Here is a 27,758-nt window from a genome sequence, read left to right on the forward strand (position 1 = left end):
TTTATATAATGACAATATAGAATTAGTTTTATGCAATGACCATGTTTGTGGAATTATATAAAAGCAAAAGACGTGATCAACAAATCATTTTATTGCGTTCAAGCCGGTGGTAGAGCTCACTGCATACATACAGAGTGGGCTGTACGCAGTAGTCACGTCAGTCCATGAAAATGACAGCGGTGCAAGCTACAGTAGGCACGTCTTCTTTTAAATATATATGTAGCGTCTCCTGAAATAATTAAAGGACCAGAGTAAAGTGCTAACTTTTTGATTCAAACTCCAGCTGCACCTCAGTCCCTGTGGTCGTTAAAAGTAGAACACGTTCATAGCTCAGGGAGATTTTTGGAAATGAAAAGCTGTGAGGTTACAGAAGAGAAGCAGGAGCGACATCTGCATCGTCTTTTCCAGTTACCAGATTCTTATTCTCAAATAAATTAAAGCGTTCCTCGCCAAAGTGAGAAATGCATCATACGTAACAGTGACAGCTACTCTGAGAGAATAATACACGTTGTGGGAAAAAGAACTTCATTTACTTTCATTAGAAAACAGAATGTCATGAGTGAAATTAAATTACAGGGGAAACGTTTCCCCTTTCTCCAATACACGTTTTCAAAAAAGGGCTACAATAAATTACTAGAAAATATTACTTTAGATATTAAAACACAAGCAAATGCAGGGCAGTAAATACAACTCAGAAACACAAATATCAAGGTGAGGCTGGAAATACTGTCCAAAATATATATTTTTTAAATTGATTAAAAATATCATCCGTGTGTGCATGTTTGGTTGTTGGTCCCTAGGGGGCGCCTAGGAGCAAAACCAACCAATTCAAAGTGTGGTGGCCTGAAGATTTAACTTTGTAAAACTTTGACTTTGATTCTGAGCTTTTTGATTAAAACTAAAAATACTGAGTTGAATGTCTGCTGTACATAAAATAATCCAAATCAATTAAACATTTTCCAGAACCAACAAGAGTGTAAGAATTTACATCATATAAGTGATTATTGTTGCAACCACAGTCCAAGTTGTTCATAGAAAAAATCCTGTAAACAATGCAGAACATTCTCATTTTCTCTCTGCATCTTCTTTACATCATCGATGAATCAGCTGATTACAAATGATTTGTTTGTTTCGTCGTCATCTCTGCTCTGTACGTGAGCTCTTTGCAGCACAGGAACTCTAATAATAGAACAATAATGAGACAGACGCTTGAAATCATCGTCTCAGCCTTGAAGTTGGACACGATTCAAAAACATTAATATCCAAAATGCTACATGTTGCACCTCCAGCTTGTTGTAGATGTGATCCAGTATTCCCTCTGCAGAACCAGATGCTGTTTTCAGGCGACAGGCATCAGAGGAGCGGCCTCTGCTCCAGCGGCAGACTGTCCAACAGACACTTCAGCTGCTCCTCGCCCAACTTGATCTTGTCCTCCAGTTTGCGCTGCTCGATGATGAGAGCCGACTTCATCTTGACGAAGTGCCGGTAGTCGTCCAGGCTCTCTGCGTCCAGGTGGACCTCCATGATCCCAGAAACCAGCCGCTCTCGACGGTCCAGGTTCTCCTTCAGCTCCTTGGCGTCTTCGTGCTGCCGCATCAGCAGCTTGCGTTTCTCTGTCAGGTTCCGCTGAGGGATGGCGGATATGGAAATGTCATTAATGTATTTAAAAACAAACCTGCATTTGTTTTCATGTGACTGCGGTGATTACCTTCTCCTCTGGCGAAGCTTCGTCCTCCAGGCTGTTGAGGGCGTTTTCCACCCGGGCAAGCCGCCCCGACAGCGACAGCAGCAGGCTCACCACCTTGTCCAGGTCGCCTACGAACATGCGGAATTTGTCGAGCTGGTTGGGCTGACAGAGGCGCTGCACGGTGACCTCCACCTCACGGCCCAGGGTCTCGTTTTCCTCCACATCCTCCTGCAGGCTCTGCCGTGCCTCCCGCAGCACCTCCAGCTTCCTCGCCAGACTGGAGATCAGCTCTTGCTGTAGACACAGAAATTAACACAGTAAAGGAGAGTTTTTCTACACTACCAACTTCTACATGATGACGTCTATGTCCCAGGACGGCGGTGGGTGAGTTTGACCTTTTTACTGGCCAGATCGATGTCCAGCTCATCCTCAGAGTCCTGCTCCTCCAGCTGCCCCTGCATGTCCTTCATCTTGATGAGGAGCTCGGCTTTGGGAGCTGACGTGTTGTAGTAGGAGGAGCTGGGGACCAGAGAAGCTGCTGCTGATGCAGACACATCCTCCTCCTCCCCCCTCCTGACAGAGAGAGCAAAGGAGCAGAGACGATTTTCAGACTCAGTTAAAACCAATCTAATAGTGAATGCTGTTTTTATTAATCTATGAATTTGTGTTTTGGATGAAATTAGGAGGAAAAATAGTTCACAGATTCCAGAGAGGGGAAAAGATGTGTCCTAATGTTGCTGTGGGGAGGTCAGAGGTCATCACTGCAAGGAATTCAGATAAACTTCATCAGGATATTTTGGTGAAGAAACTTTCCCCACCTGTCCGTGAGCCTGGGGGACAACGTCAGCCTGGAGCTGGTGGAGGCCTGCCTCCGCTGGTGGGCTCCCTCCAGGATCTGCTCCTCTGGCGGAAAGAGCCCCTCCATGAGGTCCATGGTGGTCTTCCTGCCGCTCTGGTCGAGAATGTCCACCAGGGACTTGTCTTTACCCATGATGTCCCTGGCCAGTTCCTCTCTCTTGACGTCCTCCTCTGAGCGCTGGGCACCTGCTGAGCTCAACTCGTTGACTGTCTCTTGTGCCACTGAAGAAACTTGAGCCGGGTCCTGAGTGACCTGGCGGATGTAGGCGCTGAACAGGGACGACACCGGGCGCTCTGTGGCACCCAGGCAGGGGATATAAGGCGACGGCTCAAAGGTGCTGGAGGTCTCGCCGCTCTGGGGCAGGTAGGCTCGTCCCTCCCGATCTGAGCTGCTCTCAGTGTGGACGATCCTCACAGGGACTTTCCTCACTGGACTGTTCACATCCATCACTTCTGCAAGCTTCAGCCCATTTTCTGACCTGGAAACAGCTCAGTGTCAAAACCTGAAATTATTCAACTTCTATTTTTTGAAACATTGGGCTGAAACTAAATGTGGAGATGACTGAGACGAGGACGATGCCTTGGAGGACAGACAACGGAAAATAAACCAAGACAAAACAGCATCGGGTTCATTTTTCTAACAAACACCAGAGCTGCTCAGTTGACTGATTCTAATTAAAGGATTGTACAGTAAAGTCGCGATGGAAAGCAAAGGTCACAGTTGTCATGTGGCTTTAACAAAATTACAGCCTCCACTTTGATTCATCTGAGGCTTCAGAGGAGATCCACAACAAGCCCGGTCGTTCCGCAGCAGCTGAGAATAAGCCACTACAGCGTTCCTTCGACAAACTTATGTCTCAACTGTTCCTTCTTGAACTTGTTTACCTGGAGCTCTTATTCAAAGCCTCTTCTACGAGCACACGAGGGAAACGCTTTACTTAACAAGGGGCACTGAAGAGACCTGAAGCACTTCTGCTAAGCTGCTTACCTGAGTGTTGAGTCATCCTTCGCGGACACGGTCGGCGGCTTGTCGGTCAGTCTCAGTGGTGCAAACTGTGGAGAGGGGGAGCGCACTCGATCTGTGGTGGGTAAAGACAGAGGAGCCGTCCAGGAGGAGTGAGGCGATGAAGGTGGAGGCAGCTGCTCCTTCTCCTGCTCGGGCTCTACATTTCCTTTTCTCACATCTGGTGGGGATGTCCAGCTGAGGTGAGGGGAGCTGGCCGGGGCGGGGCCAGCAGAGGAGCTGGGGGTAGCATCATGATGATGGGTGTCAGAGCTACAGCTGGACAGAGGCTGGAGCGCCGCTGGGTTTGCCTGGGAGGCAGCAAAGAATTCCTGGGAGGAAGATGTGGTTTCTGGCCCTAAAAGGGGCCTGGGCGGCAGCAGGAGGCCCTTGGTTTGTGGAGGTTGAGCTGCATGCTGGGAGCCAGGGTTGGGGCTGTGGCTGCGGGGGCCAGAGGAGTGTGTGGTTTGGGAGGGATTGGCAGCGTTCGATTTGGTCCTGTGGTCAGAGAGGCCTGGTACTGGGCCCTCGTTTCTGGGTACTGACGGGGCCGAGTGTGGGCTGAGGTCGGGTGGATATCGCAGTCGGTTCTCTGATTCTCCTCTAGTGGTCAAAATAAAGACAAACTTCATCAGTGCCAGAGATTAACATGGTCTTAGACAAATTAGTAGAAACAATAAACTTCCCACAAAATAAATACACACATGTGATTTAACACATTTCCTGCAAACACAGTGAAACATCAGAAATCCAGCAGTAAACTGAAACCTGTTTGTATTTGTCTGTAAAACTTAAATATCTTCTTGAAATCGTGAAGATAGATTCACACGAGTCCTATTTTGATTTTACCATCGCTGCCAACGAGGTCAATCAATCCACTGATTTAATTTGTCTTTCCTTTCAAAGCTTCCAAGACTAAGTATAACGTTCTTTTTCCCACTCGTCCTCATGGATTCACTCCATATTTCTGTGTTTTTCAGTTGTACCAAGAAGAAATGTAGCACCAACACAAAACTGCATCAAGACGAGTTATGAGTCAGACGACGTTTTGTGGCTGTTTGAACCACAGCTGTGACTGTGGTGGTTTTAGAACTTCTGAAAAAGTAAGATTCATATTCTGCACTTCACAAAATATGTTTTTGACAGAAAACATTTGGCTGAGATGAAGTTGAACATTAAAGATTTTACGACTTTAGCCAAGTTGTTTACCTCGTGAGGGCACCACTCCGTTTACTCCTCTGCCAAACCACATGAGACACTGTGTGTGTGTGTGTGTGTGTGTGTGTGTGTGTGTGTGTGTGTGTGTGTGTGTGTGTGTGTGTGTGTTGTTCTGCAGGAGCCTGTGATATTAATATTGGCATTTTCAAAGTGTTTCCAGGTGAACCAGCGGTTGAATGTCACATTTCCTGACGTGTGTTTCTGTCCTACTCTTTGCAGAATAAACAAAGGAGTGAATGCTGTGGATTGATTTCACCAAGAAAAAGGTCACAAATGCAACAGATCAGTAAGTTTCCTTTGTGAACAGCAGCTTAAGAAAAAACTGATACACTCTCCGCCCTTCGTAAATCACCAGTTACCTCACAGACACCTTTTTAAATCTAGCTGTTGTTTGCCATGGGAATCAAGGAGATTCTAATCAGCTCAACATGAGGTAAAAGGGATCTCGTGTGACAGAAAATGATCATTTCCTTTCAGGGCAGGAAACCTGACATTGGAAGCTGAGACCTGTTCTCTTTCTGCACTGAAATCTCACCACTCACATACATTCCTCATCGTCATGAAACTTCCCTGGCATTTCTTTCTGCTGGATGTTTTGACAGGTCGGAGTGACCAGGCCCAAAACAAGCTGAACCCTCACCTGGTGGTGTAACTGCTCTGCTGGTCTTGTGAGTCTCTCCACGATGAGGGAATATTCTGCAGAATAAAAGGTAGAGTTCAGAGCTGTGTCCTCAATCACCACATTATTAAAAATCTTAATTAATAACTCAGAAGCTGCAGATCAGAAAACAGCTGGTAACGTGTGTGAAAGTAGTTCATGTGGATCTTTGAACCATCGAGATATAAAATCTAACCTGTGCATAGAAGTCTGCAGAGGGGGAGGATCTGGATCTCTCATGGGTGCAGATGACTTTCTCCTCAGCACCTGCATCCAAGATATTCTCTGCAGAGTGATACCTCCCTTGCGTCTTAGCCTCTGGCGACTTCTTCTGCTTGTTCCATGTGGCCTGGTACTCAGCGAAGGTCCCGAGCCTCTGCTGCTCCAGCAAGGTCTGCTTATGTCCAGGACTGAGGTCGTCGGGGTCTGTGGAGGAGTGAGCCTCCTCAGGCTCTGCAGAGGAAGTGTTCTCTTTGAGGTCTGTGTTCAGGTTTGAACTGTGACTTGACTTCAGCACAGGTCTGGAGAACGCAGGTTTGGCCTCAAAGAACCTCCTGCGCTCTCCAAAGGACCCCCTTTGAGGTTCTAACTCCACGCCTACTTTGTCTATCTTATCAGGCTCTGAGAAGGAGTGTGTCCTCTTTGCCAGGGGGAAACGTTTACGTCCTCTAATGCGTCCATTAGAGGTTTTAGGCTGCGGCACCTCAGGTCCAAGGGGCTCCAGGTCGCGTCTCTGGAAGGAGGTGGCCTGGAGAACCCGGGCCTGTGCCTCTTTCAGGTGATCTTTGTAGATATTGGAAAAGGAGGCACCAGAGGTCGTAGAAGTCTCTGTGGATCTCCACTCCTCTACCTCCTCTTCCTCTGCATCACAAGTCAGAGTTGCAGCGCTGCGACTCTTTTGCAACTGAGCTCGTTTCTGCTGGATCTCTTTGCGGAGCGTGGTAGCATAACGGTCACTGCGTCGATTCACTTTTCCACTGCCGGTGGCCATGGCGTCACCAGAATCCTGGGTGGACATGACACCCATGGTCAAAGCTGCAGGTTGCCCCCCAGCCAGACTCCTACTCTCCTGGGCCAGGGAGTGGAGGAGTGGGGTTTTCAGGGGGGATATCCGGTGGTCTTCTTGAGGCACCCATGGATCTTGCTGCCGTGAAAGACTGACCTTTTGATCGTTACTTAGATGCGTTGAAAAATGTTTTTTCGTGTCATTATTGTGTCCTTCACCTCTCTTTGCAGTGTCCTCTGGGCTGCGGCACCGATTAGAATGTTCTGAGGTTTGATGAAGACCATTCCCCAGATGAGAATGACCATTGCGCTCCTTATTTTCGCTGTAAGGCATCTGAGACTGAGGTAGAGAGTACTTTGCCTTCAATGAACTCGAGAAGCCTGGTTCATTGCTGTTCACCCAGTGTGCTTTCTCTGTCTCCCCCTTCCGGCCCTCTGCTTTGCCCTGCCTGGCCTGAAGCTCAGCGGTCTGAACCAAATGCTTGCCTGCTGGGCCATAGTATCTGCTGTGCCCCCAGCCCTCCAGGTTTGGGTTTGCAGCAGAACTTGTCATGGATGCTGTGGAGTGCCTAACTTGTTTGCGGTTGAAAAGATTTGTGGGTAGATCCTGGAGGCTGCGATAGTAGCTTCCAACACTCTGAGTCTTTGCGGGAGGAGCCGACCTGGTCTGCAGGTAGAAGGGGCTCTCGTCGCTGTATTGCCTCTGGTGGGCCGCTGCTTGGGTGTAATGAGACTGTCTGACATCATTGCTGGACAAAGAGAATAGTTTGTTGTGGTGCAGCTGGTTGTGGTTGTGGTCAGCTGCTGTGTGGGGATGGAGGAGGTCTTTGGCGGGCAGGGGGTTGAAGCTGAGTCTGGCATCTGAGGTTTTTCCCTGGTGAGATCTGAGGCCGTTCTGGTCATTGCTTTCAGTCAGTTTTTCTGTTGATCTGCCGTGGCTCTTTGTCGGACCACTTGGCCCTTCGGGATAAGGGAACACTTTTGTGACGGCAAAACTGTCACTGCGCAGGGGAGGAGGTGGAGGTGGAGGAGGGGGAGACTGGGACTTCTTCTCTGGTACTTGCCACACCGGGCCGATGCTCAGTCTCCCTGCGATGGAAACCCTCGTGGCCGGCTGCTCTTCAGCCCGTAACCCCTCCCAGCCTCCGTTCCCTAGCGTCGGCTGGTGGTACCTGTGCCGCCCCGCCTGTTGAAGCCCCTCGCTCTGAAGCCCCTTGAAGAAAATGTTTTCAGTGCTGGTGCCCTTCCTACCAGATGTGCTCTGGTCATGAACAGGAGGACTGGAGCCGTTGGTAAAGCAGCTGAACGCAGAGTCTCTTTTGCCTGCAGGTCCAGTGAGCGGCTCTGCACTGCCGATGTATTTGGTTGGGGAAAGACGATCTGGTGGGAAAGGATGAGAGGGACGGTCCAGTCTCTCCATGTTGTTCACTGAGCTGAACTGACTGGTGAGCTGACGCTGAGTGTTCTGTTCCCCTTGAGTGGACAATTCTTTGGACCTGGTTTGTAAAGTCAGCCAAACATTTAACTTTAATATTTACTCAAATGACAGAATATAATTCCTGCTGTTTTTAATGCAGAGAAACAGGAAAGGAGAACTTTAAATCTGCACCTTGCTTCATGTTTTGGCTGCCAGACTGGTGCCGGGGTGGCCTCTCTCCCAGCGGGCTCTGTCTCCTCTTCTGTCAGCTTGGAGGAGTGCCAGGAATGGGGCCGCGAGCCTGGATCATTCTTTCTGCAAGGCACAGAGCAAACAAAACAGTTTACACTATCACACGGGAGTGTTTGACATTTAAGCTTCTGCGCTGTTTTCCAAACTCTTATGAGCAGACGGAGGAGACGAGTTTCAAACACATATAATTCAGCTGAGTGGGTTTTTTGCCCAAAATAAAAAACTTTAACTTGATGAAAGATGAACTCCCCAAAGTCTGCGACTCTTACCTTTAAATTTCAGTACAGAATTTGAGTTTGGTTCGTTCATTAAAAATATAATTTGCACTGAAATATTTTTTTTTTGACCTATGAATCAAATTTGATCAATCTTTCTTATATTACAAACACAGATTCCCACCAAACATCACATACCCTTTGAAGCGGTTCTTCCTGGAGAGCATGTTGAAAGAGAACGTGATTACTAGATAATACACACTAATTTAAATGATGTTAACTCAAACCTAATAATAGCACTTGATCTGGCTGAACATCACACGACTGGAAACAACTTTAAAACCAAAACCTTCAAAAACAAAGGAACAAATCACAACTAAAGTCGGACTAGCAACATTTCTGAGGGAAAAATACAAAGGAACACAACACAACATGAAAGCTCAGGGACCAACTCTGCTTCATCACAAACTACCAGCAATCACAACAGGACACGACTCAGTGATGGTACCTCATAGAGCTGCGCAAAATCTTGGTTAGAAAGCTCCTTGCCACGTGAACTTCGGTTTCTGACGGCATTGTGCGTGGCGATACAACATCAACCATTTTAGGCCTGATGGGTGGTGAGTAAAAGGGGAAAAAAAAGAAAGTGGGAGGTGGACATGTCGGCATCAAACTTCAACAGAAAAACATCAGAAAGCTGAATCGTTCTTCTTTCTGAAGAAAGAATGGAAAAGCAGTGAGATGGAGGGCTGGCCAGGAGGGTCAGGACAGAAACTTACTTCACCAGGATACTTCTGAAACTCTCTCAGCTTTACAAAAACACTACAAGGGGGGGACCACCCACTGCCCACTGGTGTTAGGCTGAAACAAAGCAAGGCGGCCCAGTTTAGATGAACTTTAATTACAGCTAAATAATGAGGACAACTGGAATCATTTAAAAGCTACAGGTCTGCACTTTGATCCAGAATCATGTCTGAAGCCCAAGCAGGCAGGTATGCACCCCCACACCTCTATAATTGTGAAGAGCCTTCACAACAGGAGCAGGAGACAGACCTGTCACAGCCATATGGCTCGTTCAGAGCTTAGCTGCTTAGCTTTTAGAAAAATAAGACGGACGTAAAGTGGATCCACTGTAACCACGACCTCCTTCACATACAAGTGATTGGGTTCATTTCTTTAAAAACAGAATAACAGCTCCTGAAGAGGACAAACTTTAAAACCTCTGGTTGGGACTCTTCCCGAATTCCCAGAGTTCAAATGTCGATCGGGGTGAAATCTCTCGTCTAAACGAGACGTAAGTCACCCTGATTGAAACGCTAACCCTGCCAGGTCGTGATGGAGACGCTGCATTCTTTCAGAGGAGGAATGCAGGGAGGTGTTTTCCCTCCCTGCCGTAGCCTTGCTTTAAGTGGGACATCTCTGTTGGCCATCTAGCAGGAGTCAGACAGTCTCCCTGTCACATCTTTCTCTGATTTCTGACTTCTTTATTTACTCGTGATTGATTTTCAGCATTAGTTTGCTGTTATAGTGACTAAATAAAGTTTCTGGTATTCATGAAAAGCCAAACAACCAAAGCAAAGTATCCAAAACAAGAGATGGGGTTTCCCAAAAACCTTCCCTGCCTCTGTTCACCGTGACACAAAGTGAGAGTTGCGTTGCCTCCAAACAACCTCCTGCACAATGGAAATGCAAATGTCCCTTTTTCTAAAGCGCTGAGGGTCTATTGTCAAGGGACACAGCTGCTCTGTCACAGATATTCCACAGGGGAGGAGACGCCGCCGCTCGCTCCCAGGAAACATGAGCTGACGTCGAGCTCATTCAGGAAAGCATGAAACCAAAACGCAGCTGACCCAGTTGGCTGTGAGTGAATCTGTTATTGAGAGGATTCATTAAAGGTGAAGGAAAGACAACATATTTGTAAAGAGCAGAAACAAGAGAACGGATATTTCTCTACTCCACAAAAAACAATGTGGGGAAATCTAAACTTCAACTACTGCATTTCAAGATGTCAACTAATCCAAGTAATGATTTGAGTAGATTATTTTCAGCACATTCAGTGAGATTTCAACCAGTTTAATCCGTCTGTATTTTGAAAACACGAAGGTAGATTGATGCAGGAGAATGAAGGAGATTTACCCAGATGTGAGCATATAATTGAATAATGATGATTTCAGAAAAGGTTTTAAATATTCTTACTGTCCTGGCAGATTCAGTTTTAGAATATAAATAAATCACCACGAGCTACTTGTTACTCTTTCTGAGATGAAGCAGCAGCGTGGTCACTCACCCACCCTGTGAAACTTTGTGCTCTATGACAGGTTCAGAAAGGACACTTCCACTTCACTTGTCCTCGGTCGACTCCTTCAACACTCGAGCACAGAAAGAAAGATGCACTTTGACACCACAGCTCCCACCCGGCTGACAGAAACGAGTGCTGAGGAATCTGGCAACTCCATGACTGAGGAGCCACTGACTCCCTCCACCTCCCCACCTCCGTCTCCCCCTTGGTATGATCTCACACACACACACACACACACACACTCCACTGCAGAGGAGATTTCCTCCTCAGGGATTATTGAGGGGGATTTGAGACAAGGGGGAGGAGTTATTGTCCTGTCCCACGTCCTTGCTGTAATCTAGTGTTTGGACTGCGATGGGGCGTCAACACCACAACAGCTCACTTTGTCACAAAGACAAATACAGGATATAAAGTACGGGATGATCGAGAACGTCACTCTGTGGAGCTCAAAGGCCCAACTATCCACACATCTTCTAGTTTAAATAGAGAAGGAAAAAGGAAGTGGTGTGAATCCTGTAGACTAATAAACCAACGAACAAACAAATGAATCCATCAGTTTTGTCTGTAACTTCATCTTGAACATTTCTTTTCTCCAAACAGGTGCAGCAAGAACGTCTCACATTTCAAACCCTGATCTCAGAGACTTTCCTGCTTAAATAAACAAAAACTAATCATGATCAGATTTAGATTTTTGGGTGAATTGTGACGCTGCTGCTGCATCTCGTCCGTTATCATCACGAAGTCTCAAACAGAATTTATTCCATCATCGTCGTGTGTTTCACAAACCAGTTTTCTCTATTCTACGTCTCCTTCAGTGTCCTTGTGGAGAAACACAGCACAGACAGGAATGTTCGGCCGGGGTCAGCGTCTGTTTTGAGAGATACCAGCCAATGTCAGACTGAGAGGGAGGAGGAGGAGGCAGATACCAAGCGGCTCCTTCACCGTGAAATAACTGCTTCACTGAGGGGAGGAGAAGCTGGGAGAGAAGTCAGAGGTCACGTGATCCACTGAGGCCTGGACGACGATGTGAGTTTAAGTTTTCACAAGGTTTTCAGGCTTGTACTCCAGAGAGAGTGCAAACACTTCCCTCCCTCGCTGACACCGTCATTATCACTTCGTCTCGCTAGATTCCTGAAATTCTCAATCCTCGTATTTACTCAAGAACATGAACAAACAAAATGTCCTGGTTGTACAGAACCGATGCACACTAAGTAATAACTGATGTTCAGTAAGTTGATAACTCCCTCGCATCTTCCTCCTCATCCCGCGGCTCAGCTGTGACACGTGTTGCTGAATCACCAGCTTGTTGGCAGCGGATCCAGCAGTGGCGGTGGCATCAGCCCGCACTGAGCCCTAAACACAGCCGCACAATAGAAAACGCCGGCGTCATCACAGCTGGGCTTATCGGTGTGTCACTGCCTGGACCGGCCACAAAAAGAGGAGGGAGGCAGAAATGTGTGACGGAGAAAGTACCGGTCTTTGATTACCTGGAGACAACAAACAGCTGGAATCTCTGGCTCAGCGATAACATTCAGACCGCTTCTTCATTTTATTTAGTTAGCTGACGTTAACTCAAGGTTTCTGCAGGTTTCAACAAGTTCATTTAAAACTTTGAAATCGTTTTTTTAGTCCATAATGAATGAAAGATATGACGGAACATCAGAATATCACGTTGGTCGAGTTTGTAGTTTTATTACAGCGCGTTCATATCTGGATAATTTAAAAAAGAAGTACAAGAACCCACAGAGACATCACAAACCAATCAAATAAAATCTCACTTTTAAAGTTGGGGAGAAGCATTAATTGAATATTTACTTAATTAAGACAGATGGTATTTATGTATTAATGATATCGAATCACAGGATTTGGTCCAAAATGTTTTCTCAGTTGACACACACACTCACACACAAACACACACACTCACACACAAACACACACACACACACACACGTGAATGCTCTAAAAATGATTTAAATCCGTAGTCGACAATCAGCTGCTTTCAACCTGTGTGAGTGTGTGAGTGAGATAACAGTGATTTACCACACACATGATTTACCTTGTAAATGTACTCTACTCACACACACACACAGATTTAGCTTCAACAGTTTACCTGCACTAAAGCTGTCCTCCATCCTTTTCCTCACCGTCACATAAATCCTCAGGATATGAAAGAAAACAGCAGAAACTCCCTCAGGCAGTTTGTCAGCTTTCTTTCTGACCGTGAGTAAAACCAGTCGCTGTCTTTTAAACTGTATGTGTCGTCCACGTAAAGAAAACCTGCCGTTATCTCAAAACTCGTCCACCGCTTCCTGATCTAATCCCATTTGTCAGGAAACCAAATGATTGAATCGCAGGAGATGAAATAATGCAGAGGCAGAGACAGAGGGAGAGAGACGGGGAAGAGGAAATACCTGAGAAGTGAATGATCTTCTCTTTATCTTCTAAAAACCAAACATGTCCAGAGAGAGAGGAGAGAGACACAGACAGGAGCGCCCACTCTGCAGCCAAAGCCCCTGAAAACAATAGGCTCTGCTGATATGGCCTATCCCACTAAGTAGTGTCAACTCACCTAGGCAACACGGACCGTACCACTCCTCCTGCAAACAGGGGAGGACGCCAGGGTCGAAGCAGCTCTGTGGACGCCTCAGTGTCCCCTCGCAGACAGTTTTTAGTGTCCTGTACAGATATGATCACCCGGTTGCTCAGTGAACGATACTTGGTTCGAGTATTTACTGCGGCGGAAGCGATTTGTTGAACGTCAGCGTGATTCCACCTTCTCTGTCTGTTGACTCAACCCACTCTGCAAAGCTAAACCCAGGACTGTGGCTTTGCAGCTAGTAATTGGATTCAGGCTTAAAGACGTCAGTGACACATGTAGTAAAAAGTAAATTAAATAAACTGTAATTCACTCAGCAACATTTAAATTCTATTGTGTAATAAGGCTTTTGATTTAACCTTTTAAATCTTGATTTACCCTCAGATTTCCTCCTGTTTTCTTGTGGCTGTTTACTTTACACCGACTCAACCAATGGGTCGTAGTGATTAATTAGTCTTTTAAATGATTTATCAGTCAAAACTAAGAAGCATTGTCTTTTTCCAGCTGCTTCAGTTTGAGAATTTGTCACTTTTCCTTTCAGAAAATTCAGTTCCTTTGTTTTTTTTGGATCAAGGTTCATTATTGGCATAAAAGTTCAGTGTGTAAGATTTAGGTGAAAAAATCTGTTGTTAGAAATTGAATATAAAATAATCCTAGTGTTGTTTTCTTTACCCTTTATATTCAAATCCTTTATATTTAAATACTTTATATTGACTTCAGGAGCAGGTCTTTTTATGACAACAGCAGGTTTCCACAGGTTCTCTCATGTGTGGAAGTGAGGGGTATTCAGCTGCAACATGAAACTTCACCACTAGATGTCACTAAATTCACACTGAACCCTTAATGCATCTTAAACGGAAACGGAATTATTGGAATAATGAGGAATAAAAAGTGATGTCACAAACAAAGAGCGGACACGAAGCAGAACACAAACACCACTTGATTATGTCATGAAGATAATTGAAGTATTGCATAATTCAGCAGCCTCTCAACACACTTTATTTACTTCTATTGACAGTAGATTTTTTTTAACTATATCCTAGATTTCTCACATTGATCGTACGGGGTCTTGTTTTGATCCGTACATTGCTGTCGTCATCTGAGTGTCGCGTTCACTGAATCATTATCTGACGTGTGGAATAACAGTGTTGGCTGAGGCCTGACCGCCTCCACAATACCCGCTTTTGTTTTACTCTCAGGGGCAAACAAGCAGCGAGAGGCCCACGTGTGAGGCTGTCAGGCTGGGTCTGCCTCAGCTGACCCCCCCCTGATTAGAAAATGACTGGTTGGTGAAGAAAATATAATTTAGGAGGTTTTTAGACAGAATTTAATTTATTGTTTTAATGAATTTAATGAAATATGCAGATATTGTGAAATGAAAATAAAATGTTTGTATTTCTCAGGTATTCAAACGTGTGTATCTGCTGTTTGCGGTACCTTCGGACCACCAGGGTCAGGGTCTTGTGCGAGCTCTTCACCAGGCAGATGGCCTCCTGCCGGGAGCCGCTGAGGGGAACGGCGTTGACGCTCACCATCTCGTCTCCAGCCAGGAGGCGGACGGCTGCTGCCAGGCTGCCCTGCTCCACCTGAACTCACACCCAGAGACGTCAGGTACAGTTCGTAATGAGTCACAGAGTAGAGCACGTTGTCTCAACTGTTCAGTGTCAACGTGCATTTATCTTTAACAAATAAAACAGAACAGCAAAGCATTGTGGACCTTTCACTTCAGTGATTTCCTCCACGTCCTCCAGGGGAACCTGGGGTGGACAGCAACACGAGCGCTCTGATGAAAAATTAAACTCTGCAGCGGCTGTAACCTGAGCTGGACGACGGCTCCATGTGAGCTGCGGTTCACAACAGCACAACAGGCTCCTGCTAGTTTCACAATAAGCAGGGTTGTGGGTTCAATTCCCAAGATAAAGTGCCTTTTTATGAAGGTTTATCCTCAAGTATTTGTTGAGATATGAACTAAAAGCTCTCAGATGCTTATTCTGATGCTTCAACGGGCACTTTTGAACCTGATGTGTAATATCTCACACACCAGTGTTGTGATGTGTGGGGGAACACTTCAATATTTCAGACGCTGGAAGGGTTCAAATTCTGCACCTTGAATCTAATTCAGGGGTGAGGAACATTCACACTCTCATCCGAAACTCTTCCTCCGATCCTCAGCAGCACAAGACAAGACTCTGCTTTCTGACAAAATTAGGAAAATGATGAATAACTGGAGTTTTAGTTATTTAATCCTTCAGTTCCAAACTATTGAGATATTGTTAATTAAAACCTGGACTGGTTTCAAAACTGGTACAAACCGTTACCTTGGTGATGACCAGCGGCTCCCGGTGCTCGGTGCCTCCCCTCAGAGTGAAGCCCCAGGGTGCTTTGCCCCGGAGCAGCACTTCCACCAGCTCCTCGTCCTCCTGCTCCTCTTCCTCGTCGTCCTCTTTCCTCCGCCGGCCCGCGCCCCGCCACTTATCCACCTCTCTCCACCATCTCATCCTCCCTGCTGAAACTCTCAGGTCATCCATGGCATCCATGACGCCTCCGGCTCAGTGGGCGCCATCAACATCAGATCAGTCAGACAACATGAACGATGAGTGAGCAGGAGGTGTTTATTACCATTAGACTGCACTGATGGATTTATGAGTTGATCAACAGAACATTTATGAGCAACTCTTCTGATAACTGATAATATGATGTGAGAAGTTTCCATTTTTTGAGAATTTATTTGTGTTTTGTGTCAGAATAATGTGATTTAATCACCAAATAAAAAGCGTTTAAAATGTGGCAGCTACAAATTAAACAAGACATGTAAACAACAGGTGAAGCTGATTATAATTCAACTTATAATTTTAAATTTAAGAGCTTCAACTTACCTGTGAGTAATGTTCTGTGCACCAAAGCTGCAAGCAAAGGTCCAAGAGAAATAGAAAACAAGAAACAAGAAACAAGAAAGAAAAGAGAAAGAAAAGAGAGGACTGACTGTGTCTCTTACTCTGTGTGAGGCTCCAGCAGGTGATGGCAGCCACTCTGCTGTTCTGTCCCCCGGTTCTTCCCCCCCCTCCCTCATGAGGAGGCTCTACCGCCCCCTGCCCGACACGACCCGCTCCCTCCATGGAGTCATTGCTCCCACTGCTGGAGACGTGCAGCATCAGCATCAAGGTGCTTCAGGTGAACTTCACTTCTCTTTTATTTCTGTCTTTCTCTCTTATAATAATAATACAATAATAGTTTAACTGTTAATTATCACCATTTTAATGTGGCGTTGTTAATATTGACCTTCTTTTATATTTCTAATGGACTAAGCCTATTTCTGAGGGAGAATACACACACACACACACACACATACACACATACGCACAAGAATATCAGCATAAAATAAACAGAGTGAAGATTCAAGACTTTATTTCCATATCAATAAAAGAAAGACTTAAATTACTATATCCAAGCCCTTAAAGATAATTAAGGTAATTAAAGTATTTTTACAGTATAAAGAAAGTAATTAGATCTCCACATATAGAATGTATAGAATGTGTAGGTCGCACACTAACATCTGATGAGGATAATCAGCAGTGAGCTTTCCTGCTTTACTTGTTTTATTTCATTTCATTAAGACACATCTGGGTTCTCCATGGCAACAGGTGTGTGTGTGTGTGTGTGTGTGTCGAGGTGTGGATGGTGGGTGTGTCAGGTCTGATCAGACTTGACGCCTCCACCTGACAACTCTGCTTTGTTTTCAGGTCACGTCAGGAGAAGAAGCCGCCTCTTCACGAACGCCAAGAACCAACCACGTAGGAATGAATTCTTTTGTTGGTTTTTGCATCCATAAAGTAGCTTCCTGTTCAAAGTGCTTCACAAGGAAACTCAAACAAGTCTGAAAAAAAGATGTTAGTTAAAGAGGTGAGAGAAACAGATTGAATGTAATATTCTGTACAAGGTGCAACTTTCAAGGTATTCAAAGTACAGGAATATAGATAGTAATAATGTTTACAGTGTAAACACAAGATATACAGGTCAATAGTTTCACATTAGACATTGAATTGTACAGATAGTAATAATACTAAACATAATACTACAACCACACAGATTTAGATTGTTATGTATTTATTAGACAATTAGTCTGAGATAGATAGATAGATAGATAGATAAAGAGATAGAGACATAGATGGAGAGATAGAGAAATAGATAGAGAGAAAGGTAGATAAAGAGATAGATAGATAGATAAAGAGATAGACATAGATAGACAGATGGATAGATAGAGAGATAGATAGATAAGTGACATCACTATCTTGATTCAAAGTTTGCTGGTTGTGCACATTGTTCCTACAATAAAGTTTTTTTTACATAATAATAATAGAAATAAAGCCACCGCCTCAAACTCCCCCTCCGCTGACACAATTAGTGAAGAACGCAGATGTGCCGACACGGCTCAGTTATTAATCGTCGCTCATCCTCTGCACGGACAGAAGCTGCAGGAGTTGTCAGACGTCCAGCTCATGTAAGTACAAGAGTTTTTCTTGTCTTCAGACATTTTAAATGACTGAGAAAAAAAAAAGTTTTCAAACAATTATGCAGCGTTTGAAATTTTGATTAGATAAAACTGGAATATGAGACTGATTAACAGTTTCACTGTAGAAGCAGATGTGACGTTTACTGTCTGAAAATCTCTGTGTAACAGAGAGAAGCAGCAAACAAAACTGCTTCCTGTGAAAAGTAAAAACCTTTAAATCTGTTTTTCTGACACAAGAAGTTCGTCAGTGCTTCATTAAACAAAGTTCCGCAGCCTCTTCTAACTTTAAAACTCATAACGGTCAAAACAAGCAGCTGATGTTTAGCCCATGTTAGATTTTAATCTTACACTGAGTGCTCTGCCTGTCAGATGTTTTTCCTCCATCTTGTCAAACTGGTTTAACTGAAACCTAAACGGGCGCCTCCCTGTTTTTATTCATTGTAGTGTATCATCATCATCATCATCATCATATACTAGATAAACACAGAGGAGAGGACATGTGGAGCTCCTGCTCTGGTAAGAAAAACCTTATTTTCTTTATTCTACATCTTCTTAGTGTTGCAGTTTTATTCTTGTAGTAAATGTCGACCCTGTCTCCTGATCGATGTTCCCACAGACAACCACCCGTCAGGCTTTGACTTGAGCCAGGGGCTGGACGGGGGCCACGGGCCTCGAGAAGGGGACAACATTCATGGAGAAGACCAGAGAAAAGGCGGCCATGAAGGTTCTCATGGCGGAGGAGGCGGCCATGGCGGAGGAGGCGGCCATGAAGGTTCTCATGGCGGAGGAGGTGGCCATGATGGTTCTCATGGCGGAAGAGGAGGCCACGTTGATGATCATGGTGGAAGAGGAGGCCATGGTGATGATCATGGTGGAAGAGGAGGCCATGTTGATGATCATGGTGGAAGAGGAGGCCATGTTGATGATCATGGTGGAAGAGGAGGCCATGGTGATGATCATGGTGGAAGAGGAGGCCATGTTGATGATCATGGTGGAAGAGGAGGCCATGTTGATGATCATGGTGGAAGAGGAGGCCATGTTGATGATCATGGTGGAAGAGGAGGCCATGGTGATGATCATGGTGGAAGAGGAGGCCATGGTGATGATCATGGTAGCGGAGGCTGCCAGGACCAGGACCATGGGAACAGACACAGCCCCGATCGCCAGAAAGACCACAGCCCTCGTCGTCATCGTCGCCATCGTCGTCGTCATGGGAGTGGTGGTGGGAGCCCTGGTCGCAACAGTGGTGGAAGTGGCAGCGGTGGCGACAGTTGTGAAAGTGGCAGCGGTGAGAGCGGTGATGACGATCGCGGCCATGGAAAACATGGGCACAAACACAAGAACAAGCACGGCAAGGGGCATGGGCGTGGTCATCATCATGGACACGGGAGATGGTAGAAAGGTGAGACCGAGATTTGAATTTCATAAACGTCCAATCATTTGAGAATTTCTCTGTTTTCTCAACGTTTTGTTTCTCGCGTTTCAGGCCTCGACCAGATTGAACCAGAGACCTGCACTGAACTATGGGATGTGGAGTATTTTGCCCGTCGTCATCATCACAGCGTCGTCCTCTGGAAGATGAAAATCCAACAAAGCACGATGTTGTTGATGAACTGTGCTGCAGAACAATGACGTTGACCCTGTGTCACTGCTCTTCAATAAAATGTTTTAAAGACAAACACAATCTTCCATCTTTTTTATACTGAATCTAAGACTGAACTGAAACACAACTGAACGCTGGATATTACCCACGATCCTCTGCTTCTAGAACCAGAGGAGCTGCGGCTGTAAGAAATTGTGTCCCGCCTCCTTCTCACTGTGTTTTCATTGAGCTCAACGTGAGCCAGTGGTGGAGGAAGTACTCATGCATTTTACTGAAGTAAAAATACACAAAAAGGTACTTCAGTCAAAGTGAAGTTACCACTAGAGTTGCCTTCTACTGCCACCATGTTGTCATTATGTGGTATTACAGGTGTGAGCTTCCCTCACGTGAACCAGTGTCTTGTCTGTTCTGGGTCATTTGAAGACTGATTTAAACTGGAGCAGAGCAGCAGGTGGAGTTGAACCAATGACAACGTGGTGGAAACGTTCAGGACGTGTGAGGACTCCACCCAGTAGGCAAGGCACAAGTGTCAAGCAGGTTCAGCAACACTGGAAACCAGACCTGTGTGGCGACTTCTGTTTTGACACTTCAGAACGAGGTCTGTGTTTCTTCTGCTAAATTAAACAAAAGCTCCTTAACGACGTTTTCAGCTGAGGTTGAATTCATGTGGACATGGACTGCACAGAGGGATTTTACTGGGAATCTTTAAATTCAGACTTTTTGTCTGTAACCTGCTGAAGTGAAGCTGCACCATCGACATTTTTTTTTCAATGTTTTGCCGCTCGTGCTCTGAGTGTGTCACTGCCCACACTGGAAACTCTTGACAACTGAGGCTGAGTGGAAATGGGGACCTCGGTGGTGTCTGGAGTCAGGACTCCAAGAGGGGTTCTCTGCCTGCTCCTGCTCCTCCTGCTCTGCTGCTTTGGAGGGAAATGTGAGCTGCAGGAGTCAAAACCTTTAGCGCCAGACAACCTTCCCTCCGCCAAACCTTTCCCCGATCAAATCAATGAACCGCAGGCCTTTCCCGAGGAGGAGAGGGCCAACCTCCCTGTGTTCACTATGGACTACCCTCGCATCCAGGTCCCCTTTGAGTTTACTCTTTGGATACTGCTGGCCTCCTTTGCCAAAATTGGTACGTCTGGCTGAACCACGTTGTTTGTGCATGATGTAATTGTTCAGCCGAGAGGCAAATCTTTTCATTCTGTCTCCGCAGGTTTCCACATTTACCAAAAAATCACCATCTGGATCCCGGAGTCCTGCCTCCTGATCACCATCGGCCTCGTGGTCGGCGCCATCATGCACTCGGTCAAAGAGGAGCCCCCCGCTGTGCTCGACTCCAACGTCTTCTTCCTCTACATGCTCCCGCCCATCGTCCTCGACAACGGCTACTTCATGCCCACGAGGCCGTTCTTTGAAAACCTGGGCACGGTGCTGTGGTACGCCGTGGTGGGAACGCTGTGGAACAGTATCGGCATCGGGCTCTCTCTGTTCGCCATCTGCCAGTTTGAGGTGTTTGGAGTTCAGGATATCAACCTGCAGGTCGGTGACAGGACGGGGGGGCGGGGGGCGGGGGGATATCAGAGCATTCATTGGCTTAAACTGTGACAGAGGAGGAAAGTGCTTTCTTCTGATTGAAAGGTCAAAGGTGACGTCTTGCGTTAGTCTTTTGTGATGTGACACTTCCACTTATATATGTTGTGTTATGTATACTTGGATATTAATCCCTTATTGTTCCTGACCATTTAAACCAAAGCAACATCCGCCTTGTAAATAATCATCACATGTGTGCATAAGACAGTTTCCTCAACTGGATACACCAACTATTGTAAATGTACCTAATGATGGACTTTATTCATCTCACTTTATTTCCCAGGAGAACTTGCTGTTTGCCTCCATCATCTCTGCCGTGGACCCTGTGGCTGCTCTCAATGTGTTCGAGGACATCGGGATCAACGAGCAGATCTACATCGTCATATTTGGCGAAGGACTCTTCAACGACGCTGTCACTGTGGTGAGTGCAGGAGACGGGAGACCTGGAAAACCTGACTCTCGATAATCGAGGCTCATTTCTGAGAGGTTTGATTTTGAATCAGGAATCTGAGAAAGATTTCACACACGTCTGTTTCACCCGCCGGCTTTTTAGTGACACAGTTGTTTGTGATTTGACTGAAGCTGCATGAAACTATTTAAACTTTGATAACGTCTCCGCACAGTGTCGGGGTCCTGTGCGTGTGTGACACGCTGTGGTTTGCTCCTGCAGTTTTCCCCTGTGTCTCGTCGGGCCAGTTCCTCGCTGTTAAAAGGGAATGTCGAGTCATTGCTAACCCGCCTTTGCTTCGGACGAGTTTCACCCGAGAGTTTCACTCATCACCTCCTGGCACTGACAGCGTCAGCCTGAGCCAGAAATAAATTAAACTCAGTTGTTGAATCGGACGAGATTCTTGAGTGTTTGAGTTTAACTTGTTTTACAGAATATCTCCAGTTTATCGTCTTTGTGGGTCAAAGTTGAAGCTCAGTAGAAACCATGTGTCCTCCCTCTCCTCAGGTTCTTTACAGCATGTTTTCCTTCTTGGCCAACCTGCCCATCGTCGAATCAGGCGACGTGTTTCTGGGGGTGGCCCGTTTCTTCGTGGTGGGCGTCGGCGGCGTCCTCTTTGGCCTCCTATTTGGATTTGTGGCGGCATTCACCACCCGCTTCACCCACAACGTCCGTCACATCGAGCCCCTCTTCGTCTTCATGTACAGCTACCTGGCGTACCTGGTGGCTGAGCTGTTCGCCATCTCCAGCGTGTTGGCGTAAGTGAAGCACAAACACAGATCAGACAATCGGATATCCACTTAGCTGCTTCTCACAGTGATGGAGGAAATGAGCCTTTAGCCTCAAGACTCTTAAAACAAGTGCAACTTGTACGAACCTGCTCCTCTGAATAGTTCTCCACCCTGCGAGTGTGTGGAGGCGGGAAATGTGTGAGGTCTTTTTCATTGTTGTTGTTGTTCTTTGGTCTGATAGCAGAGATTTGTTCAGGTCACAGATACACAAACTAATACACTTAAATATACGGTAAATATTCTTCACTATATATTCTCCTGGTAACGTTTATTTAGTATAAGAAATTAAATAATGTACTCAAGTAATAAAATAATAGCTAAAAGCTTCTTTAGAATTATAATTTGCCTGTAACCTTTGCACTTGTTAGCTGAAGTGGATCAATACATAGAATCAAAGTATTCATATATATATGATATATATATCAGATAGACATGATCTCCCTCACACGCGTGTTTTGTTTTCTGTGTGCAGCATAATCACGTGTGCCGTAACCATGAAGTACTACGTGGAGGAGAACGTGTCTCAGAGATCCTGCACCACCATTCGTCATGTCGTGAAGATGATGGCCACCATCTCAGAAACCCTCATCTTCTTCTTCCTGGGTGTCGTTACCATAACGACCGACCACGAGTGGAACTGGGCCTACATCATGTTCACGCTGCTTTTTGCCTTCATCTGGCGAGGACTCGGTGAGAGACGTGGAAACAAAGCTCTGCCCCCCCCACCCCCCTCCTGTTTTTAACACTGGACTTTAATCAAACTCTTCCCTGCAGGGATTCTGGTGTTGACGCAGATCGTCAACCCCTTCCGCACCATCCAGTTCACTTTCAAGGACCAGTTTGGACTGGCCTACGGAGGCCTGCGAGGGGCAATCTGCTTCGCCCTGGTCTTCACTTTGCCCGAGACTGTCAACAGAAGGAACCTGTTTGTCACGGCTTCAATCGCCATCATTATTTTCACTGTTTTCATCCAGGTGGGCCCGATATTCACCTCGTGCTTCAAAGTGTTTCATCTAGTCTGAGAGATTCAAAAGACTATTATAAAGTTTAATAAAGTATAACATACACTGATCCTTGTTTTTTAGGGAATCAGCATCCGTCCCATAGTGGAGTATTTAAACATCAGGAGAACCAACAAAGTCCTGACCTCCATCAACGTAGAGATTCACACCAGGGTAACGTACCGCGGCACATGCACGAGAAGAGAAAACGTTGTTGTCTGGGTTGTGACCGTTGTGTCCCTGTGTTGTGTGCAGGTGATGGAGCACGTTGTTTGTGGTATCGAGGACCTGTGTGGACAGTGGAGTCACTACTACTGGAAAGACAAGTAGGAGCCTTTCTCATCTCGTTCTCTATCTGGATTTAAATCGTGGTCTCCTCTAATATGCACTGATGCGTCTCCTCCTCAGGTTTAAGAAGTTCAACGATCGTATTTTGAGGCGTATCCTGCTCCGACACAACAAGGCCGAGTCCAGCATCGTGTCCCTGTATAAGAAACTGGAGCTGCAGAACGCCATCGACCTCCTGGACACGCCTCTGGGGGACCTCAGTGCAGCGCCCTCTGTTGTCTCTCTGCAGTAAGTTCGACAGGAAGCAACACAAAAGACAGAGTGTAGTTTAATCAATTAGATTTCAGGTAACGACAACACAGAGAGACACAGTGAAACACAAAGACAGGAAATAACACAGTGATTTGTGTCTCTGTCCACTAAGTGTCAGGGCGAGTGCATCGCGGACACTCAACCTTTATGTTAAATCTAATTTGTCTCCAGCTGATGATGCAGATGGAAAACATCTCCATGATAATTATGAAGCTTTATATTTCATTAGAGTCGCTCGTTCACCGTGCTTTGCTCTCGCCCTCCGATCAGCGATGAGATGGTGGAGGCGTCTCGACCGAAGAGGAAGTTCCTGGCTGCTGACGTGAACAAGATGCACGACATCCTGTCGAAGAATATGTACAAGATCCGACAGAAGGTAAAGTCATCGCCACAACTCCAGAGAAACTTTTCACGAGCACAAATTCTACACTTCTTCAGCTAGAAACTACAGTGTGTGTTTGTGTGTGTGTGTGTGTGTGTGTGTGTGTGTGTGTCTTTGTAATCCCACCAAACATCTCTCAATGTATTCCAGACGATGGCGTACACCAACAAGTACAATCTGCCCGACGACAGCCGAACCAGGGAGATTCTGATCCGCCGCCACGCGAGCATCAGGCGAAGCCTTCGTGCAGAAAGTTTCCGTGAGGTTTGTTCTTGTTTGTTTTTGCAGACGTGTTTGCGTCGCTTTGTTTTTCCGGGCCTTGACTCTTCCTCCTCTTCCAGTCGGAACAAAACCTCCCCAGGTCTCAGAGATACTTCTCCCTCCAACCTGGAGCAGATCTGGAGTCAGCCTTTCCCCTCAGAAGACGAAGTCACGGTGAGTTTACAGGAATTTGATTTGTTTTCCCAGATGAATAAATCACAGAGACATGACTTCATGATCTCCAAATATTATTTTAATATTCAAATCTTTGAGTTGTGTTAGGTGGTAGTGATCTGGACCGTCTCTCAGCTCGTCTCCAGGCGAGCGGTGCGTCGCCCCGCTCCTCCGCCCGCTCTCTGGTTTCTCGGAGATTGAACACCATCAAGGAGGCAGGAAGTGCTGGGACACGGCCAGCTGCGTCTGCTGGGCCGCGATCTCCATCAGACACTTCGGACGAGGGGGGTCCAGGGGGTTCCAGCTTCAGAGCCAGGAGAGGTCCCGTTCCTGTACCCAGGAGACGCAGCTCAGAGCGGGCAGAGGGAGACGAAGACCCTGCCGACCCTCAGCTTCCAGGAAGAGGAGGCGTGGAAGCAGCGCGTCCTCCGCAGCTACCGCCGCCTCATGGCTGGGTACCTGAGAACCAGGAATCAGGAGAAGCTGAGGCAGGAAATCCTTTACTCAGAACCTTGTCACATGGGCCTCGAGGTTCAGGGAGATCATGATGGTCACAGGAAGTACACCTCCATCCTCGGAGCTGAAATTTGAATATTCTGAACTCAACCAGTTGTTTCATTTCCACCTCTTGTGTATATAAGATAAAAACTGCGATGCCACGTTCTGTATAGTACACGTGTAGGAAATATTTAAAATGAGAAGACAGTATATTGTCTACAAGTGAGTTTTATTTTTTTAACAGCAGGATTTTTTAATATTGCGAAAGTATGAAAATAAATCTCAACAAACCTCAACTCTCCTGTCTTGTGGTAAAACGCCACAATTCTCTTCACTTCAGATCCAATTACACGACGACATTAATCCATAACTAACTGAATCAGCCTTTGTGAGTCTTCGTCACGTCCACGAATCTGTAAATATTCCAAATTTCCATTTATGCTTGAAAATATTCTTCTGGCGTTTGCTGGTTATTTATATTCACCATAACTCTCCTGTCCAATTCAGCAGATGGCAGCAACACTGGCTCCACAGTGGCTGCAGCTCAAATTAGCAGCAAGTGGAAGGTTGAGCCAATGAAAGTGAAGTTAAATCACTGAAACAAGTTTGTTTGAAAAGAGGAAACAGCTGAAGATGTTCAGCTTGAACACTTGACCTGCGGATTCCACTCAAACTACACAGAGTTTAAAAAACGCAGAGTTTTAGTAATAATGTTAAAACACTTTTCAAAAAACATTTACAAAGTTCTTCAAAAGTAAAAATACAGAAAGATAAATAAAAAGTGGCCTTGTTGTTGTTGTTGCTCTATTTCTATGTGATATTGAATTAAATGTTGAATTAGTGTAATTTGACATTTGTGTTTTAATTCAACATTGAATACGTGAATATTAAGAATCACAATTCATTTTTAATTATCAATAAATAAATGAATAATAATTAAACTTCAGTCATTTCCTTCATCTGCCTGTTGACCAATCAGGATGAAGCGACCTGTTGACCTCTGACCTCAGAGAGCATCACGGGAGATCGCTGTTAGCATTGTAGCGGCTAATGCTGAAGCGCCTGTAGTTTGTTAAAAACAGAAGCAGAACTCGTCGTTTTTTAACTTTAAAGAGTTCAAACAGGAATAAAAACTAAAACCGGGACCGAGGATATAAGTAGTCAAGGAGCCGAGGAGGAAGTTTGCGTCACGTTAATCACCGGAAACAGGCTTTTTTTTCCAGCTAGCACGAGTTTAGCTTGAGTTTAGCATCCAGCTGCGGAAACAGATGTTGCCGACTGACGTCACCCGCTCAGGTGAGGTCACTGTGTTTCATTTGAACGTCACCTGGAGAATAGTTTAGCTCTGTGACGTGTTGAAAGCGTCACACTCTTCTTGTCGCTGTCGTGTTGGTGTCTCGGGTTAGCCTGAATGCTAATGCGTGTTTGACTCTGTGGAGTTTTAAACGTCACATTCACAGGTTGAACGCAGAATTCCCTTCATTCTGCAGCGACTCCTGGTCGTGGATCTGTTCGTGGATCTGTTCGTGGACCCCGGTGTTGTGTTGCACCATTCAACCCGTGCATTTAGAACCAGGCCGAGCGCCCACAGGTGCAATAAAACCCCGCAGAGAGGAGCACTAAACAATCCCTGTTCACTTTAATGTCCAGTTTTATTAGAGCGCCCGACTCTCTGTCCGCAGCCAGGATCATGTTTCAAAGTTTACATCTTTATGTCTGAGGCACAGAGAGGAAGAGAAGCTGTAAGAAAGCTTCTCTGTGCTGCGTGTTGACATGTTCTAGATCCTGGAACAACTTTAATCCAGCTGAGAGGACGAGCACAGTGAGAGGAGTGAGCACTGAAATTCATTTTATAAGCAACTTATCCGCTGACACACAGGGAATGCATTCAATTCGAACAGGAGACGGGTTATTGATTATTTAAATCCAGTTTTCTTGTAATTTTTTAATGTTTATATGGTTTAGGAAACTATATTATCCCAAAAGGAGCAAAGAACTTGAGGCATTCGAAGAAAGTGAAGTTTTGAAATGTCTGTATTAAAAATCTATTATGATTTTTATAGCAAATGGAAAATACTGTTATAAACGTGAGCTTGTCTCCGTTCATTGAAACAAGGCGCAGGAGTAATTCTTCATTTCATAACGAAGTATACATTTCTAACTCTCGAGGCTCATTACACTCTCCACGCTCCGTGTTTGTCTTCATTATTCCTCCTGCACCGCTGCTCTAATTAAAGACGTTCCATTCTGATCATTATTTACTGGAAAGCTCCAACACAGCGTGAAATGAGCCGTGTTTGAAACGGCTAAAAGAAATGTAATAACAAAATAAACACATTGGGAATATTGTGATTAGTAGGAATTATAGATATGAAGAGAAATTAAACCAGGTTAGTTAAACACTATTCCTTGTTTTCTAGTCAGGTTTTCAAAGGTCTAAGTTAATATTTCAAATAAAATCCTCCTCACTCACTCTGTTTGTCTTCCTTTGCTCTTGACGACCTTTTCAATTTTCTCTAAAGTGAATAGAAAACAACAGAACCTCAGTTTATAATGTTAAAAGCTGCTCATGCTCGATAAATGTGATTATTTACTGGACAATAAAATATGATTATTGGCATGAAAAACAGCCGGATCATGAAATATGCATCGTGCTCTTACATCTTTAATGAGGGCAACGGTTTACTGTAAC

At 45.5% G+C, this 27,758-nt stretch overlaps 3 protein-coding genes across 16 annotated transcripts; 2 read left to right on the forward strand and 1 right to left on the reverse strand.

The window, feature by feature from the left end:
• Positions 1 to 73: 73 nt before the first annotated feature.
• On the reverse strand, positions 74 to 16,181 carry LOC109642888 (protein Shroom2-like). Of its 11 annotated transcripts, none has more exons than XM_069520874.1 (11): positions 13,024 to 13,432; positions 8,822 to 8,923; positions 8,512 to 8,529; positions 8,039 to 8,161; positions 5,621 to 7,925; positions 5,407 to 5,462; positions 3,534 to 4,151; positions 2,506 to 3,024; positions 2,083 to 2,260; positions 1,709 to 1,981; positions 74 to 1,626 (listed from the first exon to the last, which is right to left on the reverse strand). In XM_069520874.1, the coding sequence occupies exons 2-11, from the start codon at positions 8,914 to 8,916 to the stop codon at positions 1,354 to 1,356; spliced, it is 4,458 nt and encodes a 1,485-aa protein (XP_069376975.1). In that variant the 5' UTR covers positions 8,917 to 8,923; positions 13,024 to 13,432; the 3' UTR covers positions 74 to 1,353. The 11 variants fall into 11 exon arrangements, with proteins under 11 accessions (XP_069376975.1, XP_069376976.1, XP_069376977.1 ...); XM_069520875.1 differs by lacking the exon at positions 13,024 to 13,432 and adding an exon at positions 10,605 to 10,742; XM_069520876.1 differs by lacking the exon at positions 13,024 to 13,432 and adding an exon at positions 10,601 to 10,730.
• LOC109641703 (sodium/hydrogen exchanger 2-like) lies at positions 14,679 to 25,847 on the forward strand. Of its 4 annotated transcripts, none has more exons than XM_069520914.1 (16): positions 14,679 to 14,819; positions 16,221 to 16,379; positions 16,949 to 16,999; positions 19,691 to 20,453; positions 20,535 to 20,860; positions 21,195 to 21,332; positions 21,867 to 22,117; positions 22,623 to 22,840; positions 22,925 to 23,124; positions 23,236 to 23,325; positions 23,407 to 23,477; positions 23,560 to 23,727; positions 24,022 to 24,127; positions 24,284 to 24,397; positions 24,475 to 24,568; positions 24,677 to 25,847. In XM_069520914.1, exons 4-16 carry the CDS (start codon positions 20,165 to 20,167, stop codon positions 25,114 to 25,116), a joined length of 2,505 nt encoding a protein of 834 aa, XP_069377015.1. In that variant the 5' UTR covers positions 14,679 to 14,819; positions 16,221 to 16,379; positions 16,949 to 16,999; positions 19,691 to 20,164; the 3' UTR covers positions 25,117 to 25,847. The 4 variants fall into 4 exon arrangements, with proteins under 4 accessions (XP_069377015.1, XP_069377014.1, XP_069377013.1 ...); XM_069520913.1 differs by having other exon boundaries at positions 14,680 to 14,819; positions 16,214 to 16,379; positions 24,284 to 24,399; positions 24,474 to 24,568; XM_069520912.1 differs by having other exon boundaries at positions 14,680 to 14,819; positions 16,224 to 16,379; positions 24,284 to 24,399; positions 24,474 to 24,568.
• Positions 17,547 to 19,402, forward strand: LOC138406966 (plectin-like). The gene is made up of 4 exons (XM_069520953.1): positions 17,547 to 17,706; positions 18,163 to 18,234; positions 18,335 to 19,120; positions 19,205 to 19,402. The coding sequence occupies exons 3-4, from the start codon at positions 18,410 to 18,412 to the stop codon at positions 19,298 to 19,300; spliced, it is 807 nt and encodes a 268-aa protein (XP_069377054.1). The 5' UTR covers positions 17,547 to 17,706; positions 18,163 to 18,234; positions 18,335 to 18,409; the 3' UTR covers positions 19,301 to 19,402.
• Positions 25,848 to 27,758: the final 1,911 nt, after the last annotated feature.

The sequence above is a fragment of the Paralichthys olivaceus genome, chromosome 24 (genome assembly GCF_024713975.1).
Source record: "Paralichthys olivaceus isolate ysfri-2021 chromosome 24, ASM2471397v2, whole genome shotgun sequence".
In the NCBI taxonomy this organism is placed as follows: Eukaryota; Metazoa; Chordata; class Actinopteri; order Pleuronectiformes; family Paralichthyidae; genus Paralichthys; species Paralichthys olivaceus.